This window comes from Schistocerca serialis, chromosome 6 (assembly GCF_023864345.2).
Source record: "Schistocerca serialis cubense isolate TAMUIC-IGC-003099 chromosome 6, iqSchSeri2.2, whole genome shotgun sequence".
NCBI lineage: Eukaryota > Metazoa > Arthropoda > Insecta > Orthoptera > Acrididae > Schistocerca > Schistocerca serialis.
The window spans coordinates 529,709,219-529,730,043 of record NC_064643.1 but is presented as its reverse complement, the minus strand read 5'-3'; the positions used below and the strand labels follow the sequence as shown (position 1 = coordinate 529,730,043).

The following is a 20,825-nucleotide window of genomic DNA, read 5'->3' as shown; positions in this document are numbered from 1 at the left end:
AACAAAATTTTAAGACCTACATGTAAATGCGGTAGTAAATTATAAAAAACACTATCGTAAAGGCTACATATTGTAAGGCATTGGATAGGCTGTCTTTTCCTATATTACAAGTACTGTACAAAAACTTTTACTGGCACTATTCACCTACACATTATTAACACATAAAACATGATCTTGCTTCCATAATCTTGCCAAATGAGTCCAAAAAAAATCACTCAGTCGACCTAACTTTAAGTACAGCATTAGCTTTGTCAGTGTTGTTATTAGAATGATATTTAAGTACCAATCATGTGCACAAGAATTTGCGTATGAGACTTAGCACATAAAACGTGAAGATCTGTCTTAAGAGATCAATTTTTGCTACAGTCGCGTTTCAGTACCATATTTCACTCTTTGCAATTCTGTACTGCAAAATTATTACTTTTTACAGACCATACGAATTAAAAATCTCGTGTTTATTAATAATTGCCGATGATGCAAAATTCGTTCTGGTTCACATTTTTTGTTACAATTTTCAAGTGTGACGGTATTCAGCTGTACTTCAGAAATGGCAAAAGTTGACTAATGCTTTCTTTTTCTTTATTTACTTTGGTTTTTCAGGATCTTTCTTAAGACAAAACAGCGCAATCTTAGCTCCCAACTCTAGTCGGATTTGAAACGTTAACATGTACTATTTATAAGATTCGTTTTCGGCACCCTGCTACACAGTTTCTAATTAATTCTTGTCTAAACATACAAGGTTATCGAGACTGTGAACAGAGATAAGAGTATGTACTAATCTTTACACAATGAAGATAAAAGTTTGTTCAGTGCACAATGGCATCACTGGCTTAAAACTAACGTCACAATGTTGCAGTGCACAAAGAAATCTAACATTTTCAAAAATGGAATTCGCAATTCCATATACCGCACCTTGGGTGAAGCAGCCTGTACAGTTTTCTTGCCTGCTGCAGACCTCATACCTTCAACTTAAGATGAATAAACCTGACTGCCCTGGTACTCTGATGTATCTACGAAAACATCTCATGAGATTATTCAAATGCGCAGGTGCCATTATTGTTACTATGACAATAAACAGGTCGAACCCGCCGCACGTAATCACATCGATTTGTCTTCGAAACGTACGGATACTTTGGTATTAAAGGAAAAATATTATCTGAATATCAGCCGTTAAGCTTCGTTTCAGTTGGCACTTTCATAGCCTGATGAAATGCGGGAAGCAATATCTATGCAAGCAGGACAGATGGAGCGGTAGTGCGAAGTTGGAGCCACATGTGAGCTGCACCTCCAGGTTGGCGTCTAATTCAGCCACCTCGTGTTCACTCTCAATTTCATGTGTGCTTCGCAGGCCACAGTTATTATTGTTTGAATTATCTCATTACAGCGCCGTGTATATCTTACCCTTGGAATTAAAATTAAAAAAAAATCTGCGGTTTCGAACCACTGTAACAAGTACCGGTATGTACTTGCAAAGGGACTTCCCCATGTTTCCAAGTAGAAAGAAGACGAGCCCGTAGCGAAGTGTCAGTTCCTCTTTTCCCATACGGGGGGAATTCCCGTGACGTCTCGCCCTATGCATTTGACGAATCAGATTTCGTTTTCCACGCTATTGTAATGACTTGTTTGCGCACTTAGTTAGTCTCCGATTGACGGTTAATTGTTTATTGATACGAGGCACTGTAGCAATTGTGATGTAACTCGTAATTGTTCGGTGCAATATTTAATTCTCTCTCGACTAATAATTGACGTCAGAAGTGTACTATTAGTAATTGTTTTGTAAGTTTTATAAAATACATGTGGAGAAAGAAGCGTAAATATGGTAAGTGCAGTTTTCTTTTGTAATATTTCTAACTTCTGATACTAAATAGCCCCTGTTTAACACATTATCTGTTGTTACAAATACCTATACAATTCATTGCTCTTTTAGACTAGTGGTCCCAAACGTTTCTGAGACTATAATGCCTGCCTGCAATCGGATATTAGCTGTTGCCACTCTCCTACCTTCCCCTCTTCCCATTTTCAGCATTAGCACTCAACAATGGACTGAAAAAGAATTTTCTTCGAATACTTATTTGTAAAATGACCAATAGAAACTACATATAGCTTTATTAAAACACAAAGTAATAAGTCAGTGAGACAATTGGTACTGCTTATTTCTAACAACCTTAATTTATAAAATGGTGAAATAATTCTCAATACATCACAAATGCAGATTAACCCACATTGGGATAGACATTTCTTACAAAACGTGCTTCCTGTGCTAGAGTAGCCAGATTTGAGTGAGGGAAAGTAGAAACACATTTATTAACACTGACATTTTTTTTCACATTTTCTGCATAATACACCCAATACAATGAAGAGAAGTACTTTTCAGTGGAGCGTGCAATTCTTCACATTTTTTTCATTAAGGGAGCAATATTTTATAATTCTCTGCCAAACAACCTGAAACAGCTTAGTGGTAGAATTTTTAAAAATGAGTTAAAAAATGGCTTATACTGAAGTGCCCATACAGTATGATTTGACCTTAGGAATGCTATGTTAAATATACGTAAATGATCTTTTACTTAATAGCATGTAATCTATTTATATTGTGTATCAATAATCTAAATGTAATTATTATAACATTTCCCATGCATGTTAAAGACATGTTTCGAGCTGTAAGATAAATAAATAAATAAAGTACTGTCTTATAAAAATCACTAGAACTTCCATCATAATTGGAATAAGTGTACGATTCATTTTTTATTAGATCAGCTGAACATGTGTTTTGCTCATCCTTCCATTTAATGTTCATAATGGAGAAAACTCCCTCCATGAATGCTTTTGAAGGGAATATAATCGAAACTAATGTAACTAAAACACTTGCATAGTAGCTAAATTTGCTTTCAAATGGCCATTCCCTTCCTTCCCAAAACAAATCAGAAACCACAGCGACCTCTGAATATATATTATCTACACTAAGGAAATCAAGAATACAAAGTGATTCGGCTAATTTCAAAATATTTTGAAACCTTTTTTTTTTTTTTTGTGACGTGCAATCCATGAAGGATAATACGTTACTCTCATCAAAATCAAACTATTTATTTAAATATTTCAGACAAACTTTCTATGTATGCATTGTTCCAGTTGTGTTTTTCTTTCACTTGGAATCAGGACAGGCAGCCAATGACGGCCTGACTTTGAGCGGGTAGCAAGGGCCACGTTGCCGCTCTGAAACCCGGTCGCGCGCGCTTATGAAACTTACTAGTGTCTCGCGTGTAGGCGGTGCGGTCGTTCGTCGTTTGTCTGAAGTTGAATTCGCAGTTTATTTCGTTTTTGTTGTTTTTAGTGTTTCTTTGTTTATGTTTCGCTGTAAACAATGTCTAGTGCGGCGGGTAGTACCAGCCCAACACAAGAAGTGAAACGGAGGAAGAAAAGTGTGCTACACACCCAGGCCCGTGAATTCGTGTGCTCTGTGAAGGATTACTTTGAGAAAGAAAAGAACAAAGGAGGGCCCTTAATTCCTGTTGTTCAGGTTGTGAAGAGAACTGCAGCAGCATTGAAAATAAGTAAGAACACTGTTGTAAAGATAGGGAAAGAACAGTATAGTGTAGATTGTAACGAGAGTGGCACAACAAAGCTGCACACACCATCTACATCTACATCTACATTTATACTCCGCAAGCCACCCAACGGTGTGTGGCGGAGGGCACTTCACGTGCCACTGTCATTACCTCCCTTTCCTGTTCCAGTCGCGTATGGTTAACGGGAAGAACGACTGTCTGAAAGCCTCTGTGCGTGCTCTAATCTCTCTAATTTTACATTCGTGATCTCCTCGGGAGGTATAAGTAGGGGGAAGCAATATATTCGATACCTCATCCAAAAACGCACCCTCTCAAAACCTGGCGAGCAAGCTACACCGCGAGGTCAGAGCGCCTCTCTTGCAGAGTCTGCCACTTGAGTATATTAAACATCTCTGTAACGCTATCACGGTTACCAAATAACCCTGTGACGAAACGCGCCGCTCTTCTTTGGATCTTCTCTATCTCCTCCGTCAGACCGATCTGGTACGGATCCCACACTGATGAGCAATACTCAAGTATAGGTCGAACGAGTGTTTTGTAAGCCACCTCCTTTGTTGATGGACTACATTTTCTAAGCACTCTCCCAATGAATCTCAACCTGGTACCCGCCTTACCAACAATTAATTTTATATGATCATTCCACTTCAAATCGTTCCGCACGCATACTCCCAGATATTTTACAGAAGTAACTGCTACCAGTATTTGTTCCGCTATCATATAATCATACAATAAAGGATCCTTCTTTCTGGAAAGAAAGAAGCGACCGAAAAATAAGCAGGTGACAGCTTTGAACGATTTTCAGAAAGACGCTATTCGTCGTCATATATACAGCTATTATAAGAGAAGGGAACATCCCACTCTATCTAAATTACAGGCGTCGCTTCAGAAAGACGATCTTTTTAAAGGGAGCAAATTTTCATTGCGTACATTGTTGAAAGACATAGGCTTCAGCTATTCACTGTTTAACGGACGCAAAATATAAAGGGAAAGGACAGATGTACACTCCTGGAAATGGAAAAAAGAACACATTGACACCGGTGTGTCAGACCCACCATACTTGCTCCGGACACTGCGAGAGGGCTGTACAAGCAATGATCACACGCACGGCACAGCGGACACACCAGGAACCGCGGTGTTGGCCGTCGAATGGCGCTAACTGCGCAGCATTTGTGCACCGCCGCCGTCAGTGTCAGCCAGTTTGCCGTGGCATACGGAGCTCCATCGCAGTCTTTAACACTGGTAGCATGCCGCGACAGCGTGGACGTGAACCGTATGTGCAGTTGACGGACTTTGAGCGAGGGCGTATAGTGGGCATGCGGGAGGCCGGGTGGACGTACCGCCGAATTGCTCAACACGTGGGGCGTGAGTTCTCCACAGTACATCGATGTTGTCGCCAGTGGTCGGCGGAAGGTGCACGTGCCCGTCGACCTGGGACCGGACCGCAGCGACGCACGGATGCACGCCAAGACCGTAGGATCCTAAGCAGGGCCGTAGGGGACCGCACCGCCACTTCCCAGCAAATTAGGGACACTGTTGCTCCTGGGGTATCGGCGGGGACCATTCGCAACCGTCTCCATGAAGCTGGGCTACGGTCCCGCACACCGTTAGGCCGTCTTACGCTCACGCCCCAACATCGTGCAGCCCGCCTCCAGTGGTGTCGCGACAGGCGTGAATGGAGGGACGAATGGAGACGTGTCGTCTTCAGCGATGAGAGTCGCTTCTGCCTTGGTGCCAATGATGGTCGTATGCGTGTTTGGCGCCATGCAGGTGAGCGCCACAATCAGGACTGCATACGACCGAGGCACACAGGGCCAACACCCGGCATCATGGTGTGGGGAGCGATCTCCTACACTGGCCGTACACCACTGGTGATCGTCGAGGGGACACTGAATAGTGCACGGTACATCCAAACCGTCATCGAACCCATCGTTCTACCATTCCTAGACCGGCAAGGGAACTTGCTGTTCCAACAGGACAATGCACGTCCGCATGTATCCCGTGCCACCCAACGTGCTCTAGAAGGTGTAAGTCAACTACCCTGGCCAGCAAGATCTCCGGATCTGTCCCCCATTGAGCATGTTTGGGACTGGATGAAGCGTCGTCTCACGCGGTCTGCACGTCCAGCACGAACGCTGGTCCAACTGAGGCGCCAGGTGGAAATGGCATGGCAAGCCATTCCACAGGACTACATCCAGCATCTCTACGATCGTCTCAATGGGAGAATAGCAGCCTGCATTGCTGCGAAAGGTGGATATACACTGTACTAGTGCCGACATTGTGCATGCTCTGTTGCCTGAGTCTATGTGCCTGTGGTTCTGTCAGTGTGATCATGTGATGTATCTGACCCCATGAATGTGTCAATAAAGTTTCCCCTTTCTGGGACAATGAATTCATGGTGTTCTTATTTCAATTTCCAGGAGTGTAGTTGCGTGGCGGTGCAGATTTCTGCGCAGGATCATGGGTGTGGAATTCGAAAGTATAGTGTGGTTAGACGTAACTTGGGTCAATGCCAGCCATTCTTTACGTAGAGGCTGGAATGATGGAACGCCCGAGGGGACAATGGCAGTGCCTGTTGGCAAAGGAGGGCGTATTATTGTCTTACATGCAGGAACATCGAAAGGGTTTGTGCCAAACTGCTTGAAAATGTTTCGGTCAAAAAAGACGGGAGATTACCATGAAGAAATGAATAGTGTAGTATTTCAAGAATGGTTCGAGACATCGCTTATGACGAATCTGACAAGTCCATAAGTGATTGTTATGGACAATGCGCCTTATCATTCCGTTGTTCACGATAAGGCACCAACCTTGGCAACAAAAAAAGACGATATCATTCAGTGGTTGAAACGGCGGAAAGTAGATTTCAGAGAAGATTTAAGGAAGGCGGAACTGCTCGAAATTGTGGCACAAAAGAAACCCCAATTTCCAACATATGTAATTGACGAGATTGCTAAAAGGCACGGCCATGAAATAGTTCGGCTTCCTCCATACCACTGTCACTTCAATGCAATTGAAGGAGTGTGGGCGCAGATAAAAAATTACATTGCTGCAAACAATAAAAAATTCACGATCTCTGAAGTGGAAACTCCCCTCCCAGCAGCTATCAATAAAGTGACAAGCGAGACGTGGGCTAAAATTGTAAACAGCACTGCAAGTGCCATCAGAGAGGCGGCCAAAACCGAAGGGGTTGTGGAAGAATGCATCGAAAATTTAGTTATACATCTGGGAGAGAGCAGTGATAGTTCGAGTAGTGCTGAGGAAGACAATGTCAAATCAGATTCTGACAGTGATGTGAGTAGTGTTTTTCCATTACAGTAACTACAACGTATTCAGGAATGTAAGGAGGGAGTTTGCTATCGATCTACAACACCAGATCATCATATTGTGAGTACTTTCTTCAGATTATAACTCTTAATACACTGACCAATTATCTGTAGTAGAACAAATTAATAATGCTAATACTTAACAATGGAAACCAAAACTGCTAATGTTCAACAACTTGCGAAAATAGTTTTCATTTCAGTTGTGAAGTTTAACAAATAACTTTATTATGTTTCAGCATCTTAGATACTTGTACTAAATAGCTCTTATCAGTTTTCGAGTTAATATATTTCAAGCATCAACTTTAAATAAATTCACGCGTACCAATACGACTTGTATTTTGTCTCGCTTTTATTTCTGCTGCTAGAGAATGCGTGTAGCAGACAGGGCGCCGCGTGCTGTGAGCCACGTTCGGCAACAGCGCCGTCTGCCCGCCGGAATTGTCAGTACCAATCGCTCGTCTCACGGACTATAGATAAATTTGAGGTCTCCAATTTATCTAGCAACCATTGCCCCTTATAACCAAGAAACAGATCATTTATCCTATTTTCTAACTCCATTTTTATTTTCTCCGTCACACAGTACATTTCACAAATTGTCAGTGCATTTTTTTTTCTGACTTGAGTACTCCCTTTGAAAAAATGTCAGTTAAGTGAAAAGTTAATTGTAGATATATTTCCACTAAAATAAGTTGTTTTCCTGAACCACTCACACCTATCAAGTTGTTTTTAACAAATCTGGGGCAATTATCTACATTAGAGAAGTATGATATGATTGCAGGAAGATTTTTCAACAATCTTTCTACCGTGAGCTTTAGGCTTAACCACATTTTAGGTACATGTCTCAGCAAAGCAATGTGTTCTGTATCAACAAATTGAAAGAAATCTTTCAACTGAGGTATCCTTTTAGCTGAATTTGAGAAATAATTGAAAGTCTTAATCACTAACATTTCAATATCTATTGACACAGCATTTATACCAGATTTACAGCAATTGTGGAAGATATGGGCACAGCAGTTTGATTTCACTGTATCACAATTTTCTTTCTTTAAGTAAACATAAACATAATTTTTCTTCCCATAATTTGCATTTGTATTGTCTGCAGTAAAACTTGAAAACTGGGACAAATTCAACTTGTGTTTTGGAATCTTATTCAAGATCTGATCAGACACTGCAATGCAGATTCATCAGAGTCCTCATAGACATATAGAATTCTGTGGGACATGCCTGCTTGCACAACAAAGAATCTTACACAAATAGGACAACACTTTTGATTACCTTTCTTGGAAGTGTCAAACCCACATCAAAAACATTGTTATCCGTCAACTTCTGAGTTAAATTATTGACACTATTTGGTCCCAAAACACCAGTAATTAATGCCTCATTTTTGTTTTGTTTTACTGTGTGTGATTTTATTTGCAATTGTCAAATCCAGGAATAACTGAGAAGTTATTTTTACATTGCAGTCAGTGCTGGTATAGATAACATGATGGTTAACTGTGTGAAACGCGAATGTAAGCTCAGACACTGATATCTGAAAATGAAGAGAGAAGCACTAATAATAATTGTCTTTTTATAATTCCCTGAACAGGTCTATTATTGCCTTGAAAATTAGAAATGTTGAAATTAGCATGCACGTACTACACACCTTGCCTGCTTAAACAGAGTCCACCTTGTAGAGACTTTTCGTCAGTATAGTTTGTACTGATGTTAAGTGTCTGCATTTGTGGTTGACACTGTTAAAGTGATGCCTAACGTGGGTTATACTGCCATGTCAAATCAAAAATCCCTCTTCCAGCTTTTCCAACATAAAAGGTACACCTTGCTTTATATACATTTCCTGCAATTGGCCGCAATTCTGAAAATTCTTTTTCCCAAACTGAACGACACATTTGCAGTCTTCTGTTCCGGTGTTTACTGGTTAGAATACCTAATTTTCTTTTCGTGGGATTTGCCGCATTCCCATCCATTTTGAACACACTACTTCCACAAAGAAATAACTTAAAAATAAAACATATGCTGCCTTGCAATAAAGCATTGAACCTACTCCGGAAATGAACGAAACAATATGCCTTGTTGCATGGAGTGGAAGTTGTTCACAAGCTTGTTCACAAAAAGAAGAAAAATCCTGAGGGGGTGTGGTGTTGGGAGAAAAAGCCGCACTTCCATCATGCAGTGCTAGTACTACACTTGCACTTACATATCAGTATCAATTTATGCCCATGCAAGGCTCCAGTTGGAGTTGTTAGTTTCATGTTGAATGCTGGTGCTTTTTGCTCCTAATTTCATATCATAGATGATACGAAATTGAAAGAGGCAGTAATACTACTTACATTTTGGTGAGGGGGGAAGGGGCAAAAAAAAATTTTCAAAATGTTTCTTAAAGTGAAAATTAAATTTGAAGATTTGTATGTAACAAATGAGGTATGGACCAAAGTCCGTGGTGTACTGATATACACGTGTTTGGTTTGCACTTATGAAATTTTCTTAATGGAAAATGACCGTATGGCATTAGCGGTTGGGAGTTCCCAGTCGGGAAGTTCAACCGCCAAGTGCAGGTCTTATTGAGTGCGACGCCACATTGGGCGACCTGCGCGTCGACAATGGGGATGAAATGATGATGAAGGCAGCACAACACCCAGTCCCTGATAGGAGAAGAGCTCCTGCCCCAGCTGGGGATCGAACCCAGGCCCCCGTGCGTGGCAATTCAATGCGCTGACCATTCAGCTAATGGGGTGGACACTATTCATAATATTTACAGTACACATGAATAAAACAAGTCTTCACTCAATTTAGCACAACAACCATGACTTTACCTAGAAGAGTTATCTGCAGAGTACACAGAGATAACAATAATATTTAACACTAATAGCATTCTAAGATAAGAAGTTTATTACTAGATATTTGATGGCATCGTCCCTTGTCAAAATTGTAAAAGGATCTACTCATTTAGTCACATCCCATATATGTATCAAATTCGAAAGCACTAATCTATTACAAAACAGAATTATATAGTTGCATGAACCTGCACATATATAATATATATTTTCTTCCAGACTAGGGATCACTATGCATCCACATTCAAAAGTCTTGTTTTCTATACTAAAACTTAATAGTACTTGAGATTTTACTAATTTGTTGCTTACCAGTAGCTCCTCTTGTCTTTACATGTACAATGGACATTTCCACAAAATTCTTACTCTACTTGATCTTGTCTCTAAATTGTTCCGATATACCACAAATTGAGTTACGTGTATCAATCAAACAGGTATCTTCCCACTGATCAGACTTAATTTTAAATTAAGGACATCCAAAATATGAATCATCCGCTCTGTTGTCAGACACTTCATGCAATAGATCACTTCTAATTTCATCAAATACTACATCTTCACTGTCTTCACGAGGTTTTATCAACTTTACGGGTATCATAGCATTACTCTGATTACTCATGTTGACAAGTAAAGATTGATCACAAAGAATAGATTCCACGGCAAATTAACATCACTTGTTACAAAAGGAACACAAAACACATTACTGTCAAAATTACACTCCCTACTTAGATCCTCTTTCACTTCATTCCACCAACTGGGATACAAATTCTGACTAACCACAGATAAATTATTCTAGAATGTACTTTTATCTATGTTATCATCAATCTGGTCCCAAACAAACTTCAAAAAGTTTTCACCTTTATTCTCCAGGCTCGCAGATACCTTATATTTACTGTTTTGATCATTACTCTGCATAACTTTAATGGAAAACTGTTTTGTCTAGACTGGCATTCCATGACCCTCACTTACACCATCACATACATCACTCATCTTACCTGTATTGTTATCATCATTTGAAACTAACTCTGAAAATTCATTATTCATGAACTCCATGAATACCTGATACTCATCATCATCATATTCCTCCAAAAATGTATCATCAACAGCATCACTAACAATAGAATTCTCATCTCCATCAAAGTCACTTACCTACATTTTCAATAAGCCACCAGGCTCAGACTTAGCAACCTCAGTTATTTCATAGCTCTCATTCACATCTACATCAAAAATACCACCTAGTTCAGATCCAATACAGTCATCACCTGATTTACATACAACAACAACACTGTTTTCCATCAAAGAGAAGAAATAAATTAGTACATACTACATCAAAATTCACACTGCTCTCCCATCCCGATTAGTGATTTGCACCTACATCACTATAGTAGTAGTAGTAGTAGTAGTAGTAGCAGTAGCTTTATTCATCTGTAGATCTCTTTTTACAAGGACATAACTAAACATAGTATCCTGAAACTTTTGAACAAAATATAAATGAAAAATCTGATATTCTTTGTGTTTAATTTCAGATACCTGTGCCATATCATTAACACTGTCTAATTGCAAGTGTAACTTGGGGGTCCTGTGCTTGTTATGTGTCCTCACCCCAAAACTGTGGACCTCCGTTAAGGCGAACTGCCGTTTCCCAAGTAGTTACTTCTATGATTGTTTCTCCTATTAAAATTTCTATGGTTATTCCCATTTTTATATCCTGCAAATGTTTCAAATTTCTCTCTCTATTGACCCTTTGATCCTGATAGAAGTTGACCACTATCTCTGTTTCTGTGATTACTCTCATTGTGATTTCAGTAATTCTGATTATTATGGTGCATACTTCTTTCTGTAAAAATTGTTCAAGACAATTGTCAGGTCTGTGTACTAAATCCCACTGTAATCTTTCTAGTAATCTCCTTTTAAGTGCATCAGTCAAGGTCATTTTGTCAAATGGTTTTTTTCAAAATGTGCTAATTTTTTAAGTTGGTTCTTACAAAACTCTTTCAAAGTGCTATCCCTATTCGTACAATAAGGACCATTCAAAAAATTGACTTTTGATTCTCCCCTGTTCAGGTTCTGACCAAAATTTATTTAAAAAATCTTTTCTCAAAACTCTGATATGTTTCCCACTGACTTAAATTTAAATCTACCCATGGCAGAGGTTCTCCTTCAAGAAATCTTTTTAACAAATTTAAGTTTTTGATTGTCATTCATGCTTGACACAAAACTATCTCTGCAGTGGTGCAGAAAATACAGTGGATGTAAATTATCTGATGGACAACTTTTGATAGGAGTGTTGGACCATGCAATACTATTGTTTACACACAGATTTTGGCGAATTCAAATTTCCTGACCTGCTCAATTTTATTGATTTGATACAGTTACATGAGTTTGCATATTGTTTCCCACATTTAAAATTTTTTCGTTTAAACCAGCAATATTTCGTCAAGTTTTTTCTGGTACTGTTCAACTCTGATGTCCACAACATTCTTTGATTGTTTAGCTGACTCAGCTACAAACTCTTTTTCCAAAACAATACATTTATTTTCTAAAAGATCAACTTTTTCGTTCACACTATTTAACCCCTCTGACAACCAATTTTTTAACTCTGAAACTTGCTTGCTAAATTGAGCTATCTGATCTTGTACTCCACCCATTTTGCATTGTTTGCAGTTCTTATTACAGGTAACTGATCATAAACTGCCCTAAATTTGCTATTGTTATCTGTTGATTTCCTCTAGTTTTGCCAGAATTAAATGCAAAATATCAGTTTTTACTGTTTCTGTACTGACTACGATTTCACTCAGCTCAAACATACCCTGACTGGATCCTACAGCTTTCATTTCTACCTTACTTTTTCTTTCATCCCTATTCATTTTGTTAACAAGCACACAAGTCCACAAACAAATTAACTTCACAAATAGTTTCTATTTATCTTTCGTTTTTGATGTCTCTGGCTGTAGTTGTAAAGTCCTCTTCACTTTCATTCACTCTGGTCCATCATTATTGGTAGTACATCATCACTGTTGGGATGATTTGCTTTGCTTCGGTTTTTTGCTCCATGTGATCAAAAATTTATTTGTACATAAATTTCAAAAATTTACAAAATAGAGCACTTTCTGCAACAGACAAAACTTCATTATTAGTTAATTTACGAGGGCTATCCACAAAGTACATTACGTTTTGGAATTAAAATTAAATAAAGTATTGGAAATTTTTTTATTATATACAGATGAAAGCCACACTTAAATACTACTTTTCTACATAGTTGCCATTTAAATTAAGGCACTTATCGTAGCGATGGACGAGCTTGGAAATTCTTTCATCGTAAAATTCAGCCGCCTGCGCCTTCAACCACGTGGTTACCACTTCTTGAAGCTGTGCGTCGTCATCAAAACGCTGCATAGCCAACCACTTAAGTCGCTCGGTGCCAGGTCAGGACTGTATGGCGGATGAGGAAACAACTCCCACTTAAAAGATTCGAGAACTTCACGAGTGGCATTTGCCATGTGGGCCTGGGCGTTGTCGTGAATCAGCAAGATCTTTGAGCCCAACTTTCCCCTGCACTCGTCTTGTATTGCTCTTCTGAGGTTGTGCAGAGTTTGGCAATATCTTTGAGAGTTTATTGTTGTGCCTCTTTCAGGAAATCCACAAAAATCACACCTTTTCTGCCCCAGAAGAGGTAACCACGTGCTTGAAGACGCAGGCGGCCGAATTTTACGACGAAGGAATTTCCAAGCTCGTCCATCGCTACGATAAATGCCTTAATTTAATGGCAACTATGTAGAAAAGTGTGGCTTTCATCTGTATATAATTAAAAAAAATTCCAATACTTTATTTATTTTTAATTCCAAAACATAATGTACTTTGTGGATAGCCCTCATATTATGAACAATGCCCACACTTGTAATCTCCTCCCTTCTTACTAGTTGCAGCTGTTGTCCACAAATAGCAAAGTCTTTTTCTGAGGATTTGAGAGGAGTGATATTACATAAACATTTTAGTTTGCTTATCTTTTCTTCTAGAGTTGGCTCCAGTTCTCCTTGTCTAGTGGTCTGATTCTTGTAGCTGAAATTCTCACATTTTAGGTCCTGATCTAAATAAATCTGAAGACTGTTGTTGCAGAAATTTTGTTTTTATGTTAATTTATTTTGTCACATTTTAGTAAATCACACCGTCTTTTGAATTGTCACATTAACAAAGCTTAAATTACATTGTTTGCCCAAAATACAAAAATATGCCCGATCATATCTGAGGCATGCTTACTACTAATTCACTATGAGGAACTAACAATATTCCAAAGGATTTTCAATTTTTCTTGACAAATGAATTTCTAATAGTTTTGATTGTTATTTCATAAATGAATCCAAAAATAAACGTGGTAAACAGTACTAGATTGTGCAATTAATAACAGAAATTTTAAGTGTTTCAAATAATTCGTAATTTCAAATGTTTAACGAAAATTAATTTTGGGTGTACATTCAGAACTAGTATTTATTGATTATAACATCCACAATCATAATTCCTATTCATAAATTTTAGCTTGAAATATAACATATTGTGTATAAAATTGTATGAAATTTTTCAGTTAAACAGCTGAGATGATACTGACCTGTCAAACATTTGAAAAATATTACTGACATTGACTACTACTGTTGAGGAAAAGTAATGCTGTTACAAGTTCCATAACTCTGGTGAGATTTTGTCCTTGTCAAAAAATTAATATTTATTGTTCTAAATATAATTACTATTGTAGCAGTTTTTGTGTTAGCCCTTGGGATTCGCCTGTTACCTTTTAAGTCACTTAAGATAAAGTGTTTGAGTATCCTGTTAGTTCTCGCTTGTTACATTAACTTCTTGTTTTATTTTGTTGTAAGATTAACCAGCTAATCCTCTTAGTAATTCTTATTTTAATATTCGTGTTGTAATATGTAAGGTTTGGGTATGACTTCGGGCCACACTCACATTGAGCTTCTTGTCTTGGTCTGAGCATCTTCATATGTTCGATGGTTATTATGCGTGAATTATATGTCTGCTTGTTTGCTCTCAGCTCTCTGAGCTGTTCGTAGCATTTAAAGGTGCTGTTACCAACCAGTTCATCAGGTGTAGCCTGTGCACGTCAGCTGTGTACCAGTATGTGGGCAGCACACCACTTCCAGTCTCACTGTAGTGTCGGATGTGTTGCAGCCTCTTGGCTCGCTACGGCATTCCTCAAAAGTTGAATTTCTATCTTGTAGCAATCGGGCATTAATTTAACCAGTAGTGCCCTTTATTCTAAACCATTTTACTCAAACCTGGCCAGCTGCACTGTCCCTTCCATATTTTCCCTGTGTGAAGTTTGGCTTTTATGTAATAGTTTTAATTTTGGGTGTAATGCTCAAATTGTTAAATGATATTTTATTATTTTTCCATTTGAGTATCTTGATTATGGTCAAGTGGCTTCTCTGATTGATCAAAATTGGAAATTTGTGTAGAGAATTGTTGCTTGTTGCATAAAATATTAGTACTTAATGGGCCTCAGCTCTTCATATACCAGACTTGTATAATTTTATGTTAATAAACTTCTTGTAAGTTATATTCATTAATGTCAGGTACCAGACTTGTGTAATTTTACATTACTACACTTCTTATAAGTTATATTCATTAACGGCAAGCACACCCTTTGGCCAGCCAAATGTTGCAGTTGTAATCATTAGCACCATTTCTGTCATTGTTTGCCCAGTGATAACTGAGTGTTCAAGTTACATTTGATTGTAGTATTTTCTTGTTAGTCCTTCCTAAATTAGTGCATTTTATTCGCTTAAATTAATTATCAATTGGTTTAATTGAAGAAATTTTGGAGTGACTGCCTGAATCATTTGTGTTTTATTAGTATTTTTGATATCTGTGTAATAAAAGGTTGTTGGGCTCTTGTGAAGTAACAAATGACTTACGATAAATGGCCTGCATCTTTCCCATGCCCGTTTAGATGTTTCCTTATCTTGGGGCGTCCACTGACATTTGACAGAACGCATTGCACAAGTGGCAGATCAACTTCCATGATAACTTGGGGAGGGAGCCAAAGAGGACAGCCTCACTGAGGAAACCTCAGTTGAAGAAGTCACATTGATTTTCCAAGTACTAATCCTGGAATGACCATGGTCCACAACAACACACAAAACACCCTCCTGAATGATTTACCACTGGTAGAAACTGCATACCTAGTTGGCACTCCTATGAGATATTCTGGACTGGCCATTTCCATCTGATTTGGAAACGTGCAGAAATTGCAGCCATTCCAAAGATGGGCAAAAATCTTTGGCTAGCTAAGAGTCACTGCCCCACAGCTTAACTGCTGTTACTCTAAAACATCTTTGAGAGGATCTACCCCAGGAGACTATCATCTTGTCACCACAAAGGCTGTCGTACCCAAGGAGCAGTTCTGGTTTCACCAGGACCACCCAAGTGTGCACCAACTGCTGCAAACAGTCAAAGAGGCCTCCGATGCTGTGTAATGTCAATAGATATTTGGTGCAGTGTTCCAGATTCATCCTGCAAGCTTTTGATAACATGTAGCATGATGGCAACTTGTTTGTGTTACTTGAGCAGGGGATGCCAGCATTACATGTCAACCTTCCATGTGAGGATGATATCTGGAGAGTCCACCATCCATTGCATCCAAGTTGGCATGGCACAGTACTCAGTTTAAGGACTAACACACCAAAGATAGATCACATGCACCTCATGTTAAATGCTGGCAATACAGTAATCTACAGCCAGTGTATGAACACTGATGCCAATCATCGTCGAATGCAGCTCACCTCCTTCACTATCAACACTTGGCTGTCTTCAGTTCAATGACTCTGAGAGGCAGTTTCTACTAATCACCCAATGTAACAGACCTGCCATCTATCAACATCAATGGCAGCTGTGTCCCATGGAGGCGTACGGTGCGGTTTCTCAGCATCAATAGACTGCTGACTCAAGTGATGCCCGCACATCTGTGAAGTGAAGAATAAAGCAAAGGGTTGATTCAGCAAGATGTGTCCCTTACTGAATCCAGACTCAGCACTTCCACCTCAGCTGGGCATCACATTGTACAAGGTGTTGCTCCATCCTGTCCTTGAATGTGCCACCTTCGGCTGTGTCAGGTCACTGAGACGCATATACAGATGCTCTAAACTCTTCAGAATAGTGCGTTATGCCTGCCTCTGCACCTTTCTTGTGACTTCCCTTCAGGTTAATTACATAACATTGCAGAAATCCCATGAGTTCAGACCATTTCTGGGAGACAGTTAGGTTCTTCTATGAGAAGACATAAGGATTAGACATCAAGATTTAGATGCCGAGCTAGAAACTGCAGTGCAGTGTCATAACAAGATGGCCATATCTGCTTTCTGCATAGGCAGCATCTCTGAACAGTGAATAACAAAGGCTCAACCTGAAGACAACCAAAACTGAAGCACTCAGTCAACAGCAGACGATCAGAAGGCAAAACAAGAATGTGTTGTGAACTCCTGAATATATGGAGAATAAAGTCAACTCCATTAACATCCACAATGTGTGTTGCCAGTATGTATCCATGTGGAGGATCTGGTTGAATATTCATTGCTGCAAGATGATGATCAGCAGCAGCAAGTGGACCATAATGTAGTAGGTCATTAGAAAGCAGATCGAGGCCCTCCTGTTTTCCTAACATTGAGCCATCTGAATTGTTGTGCTACCCCTGTGGAGTAATCTTGTCACTGATGCCCTGCTCTTCATCAGGCTCTGCTGCTAAGACAGGCGGCCAGTCCTCAACCAGTGCAGTGTGGTCCTGGCCCACAACATATCGACAGGTATAAGGGTGCTTGAATCCATTTAGCCCCAGGGGCTTCTTGTAAATGCTCCTTGACACAGGAGTTCTCTTGCTGTATATTTGTCTCCTACCTGACTGAGTGCAGTTTCCATGTGTGGGTGGAGTGGAAGTCTTCAGTACACCCATCCATGCCAGCTTACTGCAAGGATCTGTCCTTGCAACATTGCTGTAGACTTTGTATACAGCAGACATTCCTAGGGCAGCCAGAGTTCAATACACCATCTTCAACACCAGCTGCAACAGGCAGTCAAGAACCTGTTACAGTGGGCCACCAAAAGGCATCTGAAACTCAGTGGTGAGAAGACTCAAGCCACAGTGGTTGCTCAACGACCAGTGCCAGCAACACTACAGTTGATCATGATCAGGCAACAGCTGTGTCTTGGGGCAGCATGGTCATATACCTGGGTGTAAGTACTGATTGCTGCTTAACACTGAGGGAGCACATAAAGAATCTCTTACAAGTGGCCACATATCTGAGACAGGTTCTGTAACTATTCCTGAATCCACTGACTATGCTTTTACCTCAGCCGGGTGTCAACATCTACATGACACTGTATGTACAATCTTTATAAATGTGGCTGTTGTCTGGGGCAACACAGTGGTCACACACACTGATTGTTTGCAGAGGTTTCAGAACTGTGCACTCCACCTAATCCTACACCTGCACAATACCGGGTGATCAAAAAGTCAGTATAAATTTGAAAACTTAATAAACCATGGAATAATGTAGATAGAGAGGTAAAAATTGACACACATGCTTGGAATGACATGGAGTTTTATTAGAGAAAAAAAAAGTTCACAAAATGTCTGACAGATGGCGCTGGACGGCAAAATGTCAGTGACTGCACGTGACAATCGTGTATAAAAGGAGCTGTAATGAGAGAGAGAATTAGATGCGCCAGCAGTCGCAACATGTTGACATTACCTGAAAAGGTGCTTTTAGTGAAGCTGTATTATCAGAATGGGGAATGTGCCAGTTCAGCGTTACGATCCTGTCGCCACAGGAAGGGGATTCGAACGGGTAAAGGTCCGTTGACAAATGCAGCTGTGGCGAGAATGATTTCGATGTTCGAAGCCACGGGTTGTTTAGACGATAGACCCTGTAGTGGCTGACCGAGCACAAGGCATAATGCTGCTGAGACAGTTCAGAAAGAAATGGAGACTGTAGCGGGTTCGTCTATGCACAGGGAAGTCAGCACTCGTGCAGTCGCACGTCGCTCCGGCATTCCATACACTACTCTTTGGTTGGCACTTAGGCGTACCCTCTGATGCTATCCGTACAAAATCCATCGGCATCATGAACCGTTACCTGGCGATTTAGTGAAGCGGAGGGCATTTCCGGTGTGGGCGTTTCAAAAGATGGCAGAAGATGACAATTGGTTGAGTAACGTGTTGTGGACTGACGAAGTTCATTTCATGCTCCGAGGGTCTGTCAACACCCACAACTGCAGAATTTGGGCTACCGAAAATCCTAGAACTGTCGTGGAAACTCCATTGCACGATGGGAAAGTCACGGTATGGGTTGGATTTACCACATCTACCGTTATCGGGCCATTTTCCTTAGAGGAAATGCGTGATTCTGGTTTTGTAACTGCTACCGTGATGGGTGAGAGGTACGCTGATATGTTACAGAATTGCATCATCCCCAGCCTGGCTGATAAACACCTGCTGGAACATACGATGTTTATGCAGGATGGCACTCCACCCCATATTGCTAGACGCGTGAAAGATCTCTTATGCGCGTCATTTGGTGATGATTGTGTGCTCAGCCGCCACTTTCGTCATGCTTGGCCTCCCAGGTCCCCAGACCTCAGTTCTTGTGATTATTGGCTTTGGGGTTACCTAAAGTCGCAAGTGTATCGTGATCGACCGACATCTCTAGGGACACTGAAAGACAACATCATTCCTCGACTACAGCTATTGTTGAGGAATGATTGTGGAGATATTGAGCATTTCCTGTAAAGAACATCATCTTTGCTTTGTCTTACATTGTTATGCTAATTATTGCTATTCTGATCAGATGAAGCGCCACCTTGACGGACATTTTTTGAACTTTTGTATTTTTTTGGTTCTAATAAAACCCCATGTCATTCCAAGCATGTGTGTCAATTTGTACCTCTCTATCTACATTATTCTGTGATTTATTCGGTTTTCAAATTTATACTGACTTTTCGATCACCTGGTACTTCCTGACTGACGACATTTTGCTGATACCTCAAGAAACCCCTCTACATGAGAGATCCTGCCAGACTGTGCACAACTTCTCCTGCAAGACAGTGCAGTCTGACAAATCACAAATACATGAACTTGACACACATCTGCAGATGTCAACCATCACATGTTTGCCATACCTACTATGTGATTAAATCACTGCCAGTATGAGAGGACATCATCGTACAACTGCAACATTCACTAAGGACAACTGAAACCACAGACCAACATTCCTGTAACAGTTTGGAGGTGTAACTTGATGAGTTCAGGATGTGAAGAAAATCTGTCTTTTCAAGTGTGACATAATGTCAGTTGGGAAGCAGTAACAGGAGAGTGTGTTGGTCAGGATAGCTCAGTGACTTTGAATGCGGACAAGTCATTGGATGTCAGCTTAGTAAAAAAAATCTATCAGGGACATTCCAATCCTCCTAAAGCTGTCCACGTCAGCTGTTGGTAATGGACTGAAGTGGAAACACAAAGGATCAACCACGTCTAAATCAAGACCAAGCAGACGTCATGTAATGTCAGACAGTGACTGTTGAGCATTGGTGATGGTGATTGTAAAAAAAATGCATGAAATCGGCAGAATCACTCCTGAGTTCCAAAGTGCTGGCAATAGTCGTGCTACCACAATGAATATGCACAAGAAGCTGAAAAGAATGAGACACAGTGGCTGAACGACTGCTTATAAGCCACACATTTCTGTTGTCAGTGCTCAAAGAATATTGAGGTGGTGTAGAGAGTGACCCCATTGCACAAGAGACGACTGGAAACAAGTAATTTGGAGTGGTGAATCATGCTATACCGTGTGTCAATCTGATGAAAGTGTTTGTGTTTGACAAATAACTCAAGAACGTTACCTGCTATTGTGTAGTGCTAATGGAACAGCTCAGAGGAGGTGGTGTTATCATATTGGGGTGTGTTTTGTGGTTAGGATGTGATCCCCTCATTCTACTTCAGGTAATGCTATATGTGGAAGGATATTAACACATTTTACAGCATTGTGTATTGCATATAGTAGGGGAACGGTTAGGACATCGTGACTGGTTGTAAAAGCACGAAAATAAACCTAGTC

At 40.1% G+C, this 20,825-nt stretch overlaps 1 protein-coding gene across 1 annotated transcript in view; it reads right to left on the bottom strand.

Moving 5' to 3' along the window:
- The window catches only part of LOC126484965 (dynein intermediate chain 2, ciliary), a 271,700-nt gene extending 270,671 nt beyond the window's left edge, over positions 1 to 1,029 (bottom strand). The window contains exon 1 of the mRNA XM_050108567.1: positions 913 to 1,029. Coding sequence (XP_049964524.1) covers positions 913 to 960 — 48 coding nt within the window. The 5' untranslated portion in view covers positions 961 to 1,029. The remainder of the gene's footprint in view (positions 1 to 912) is intronic.
- Positions 1,030 to 20,825: the final 19,796 nt, after the last annotated feature.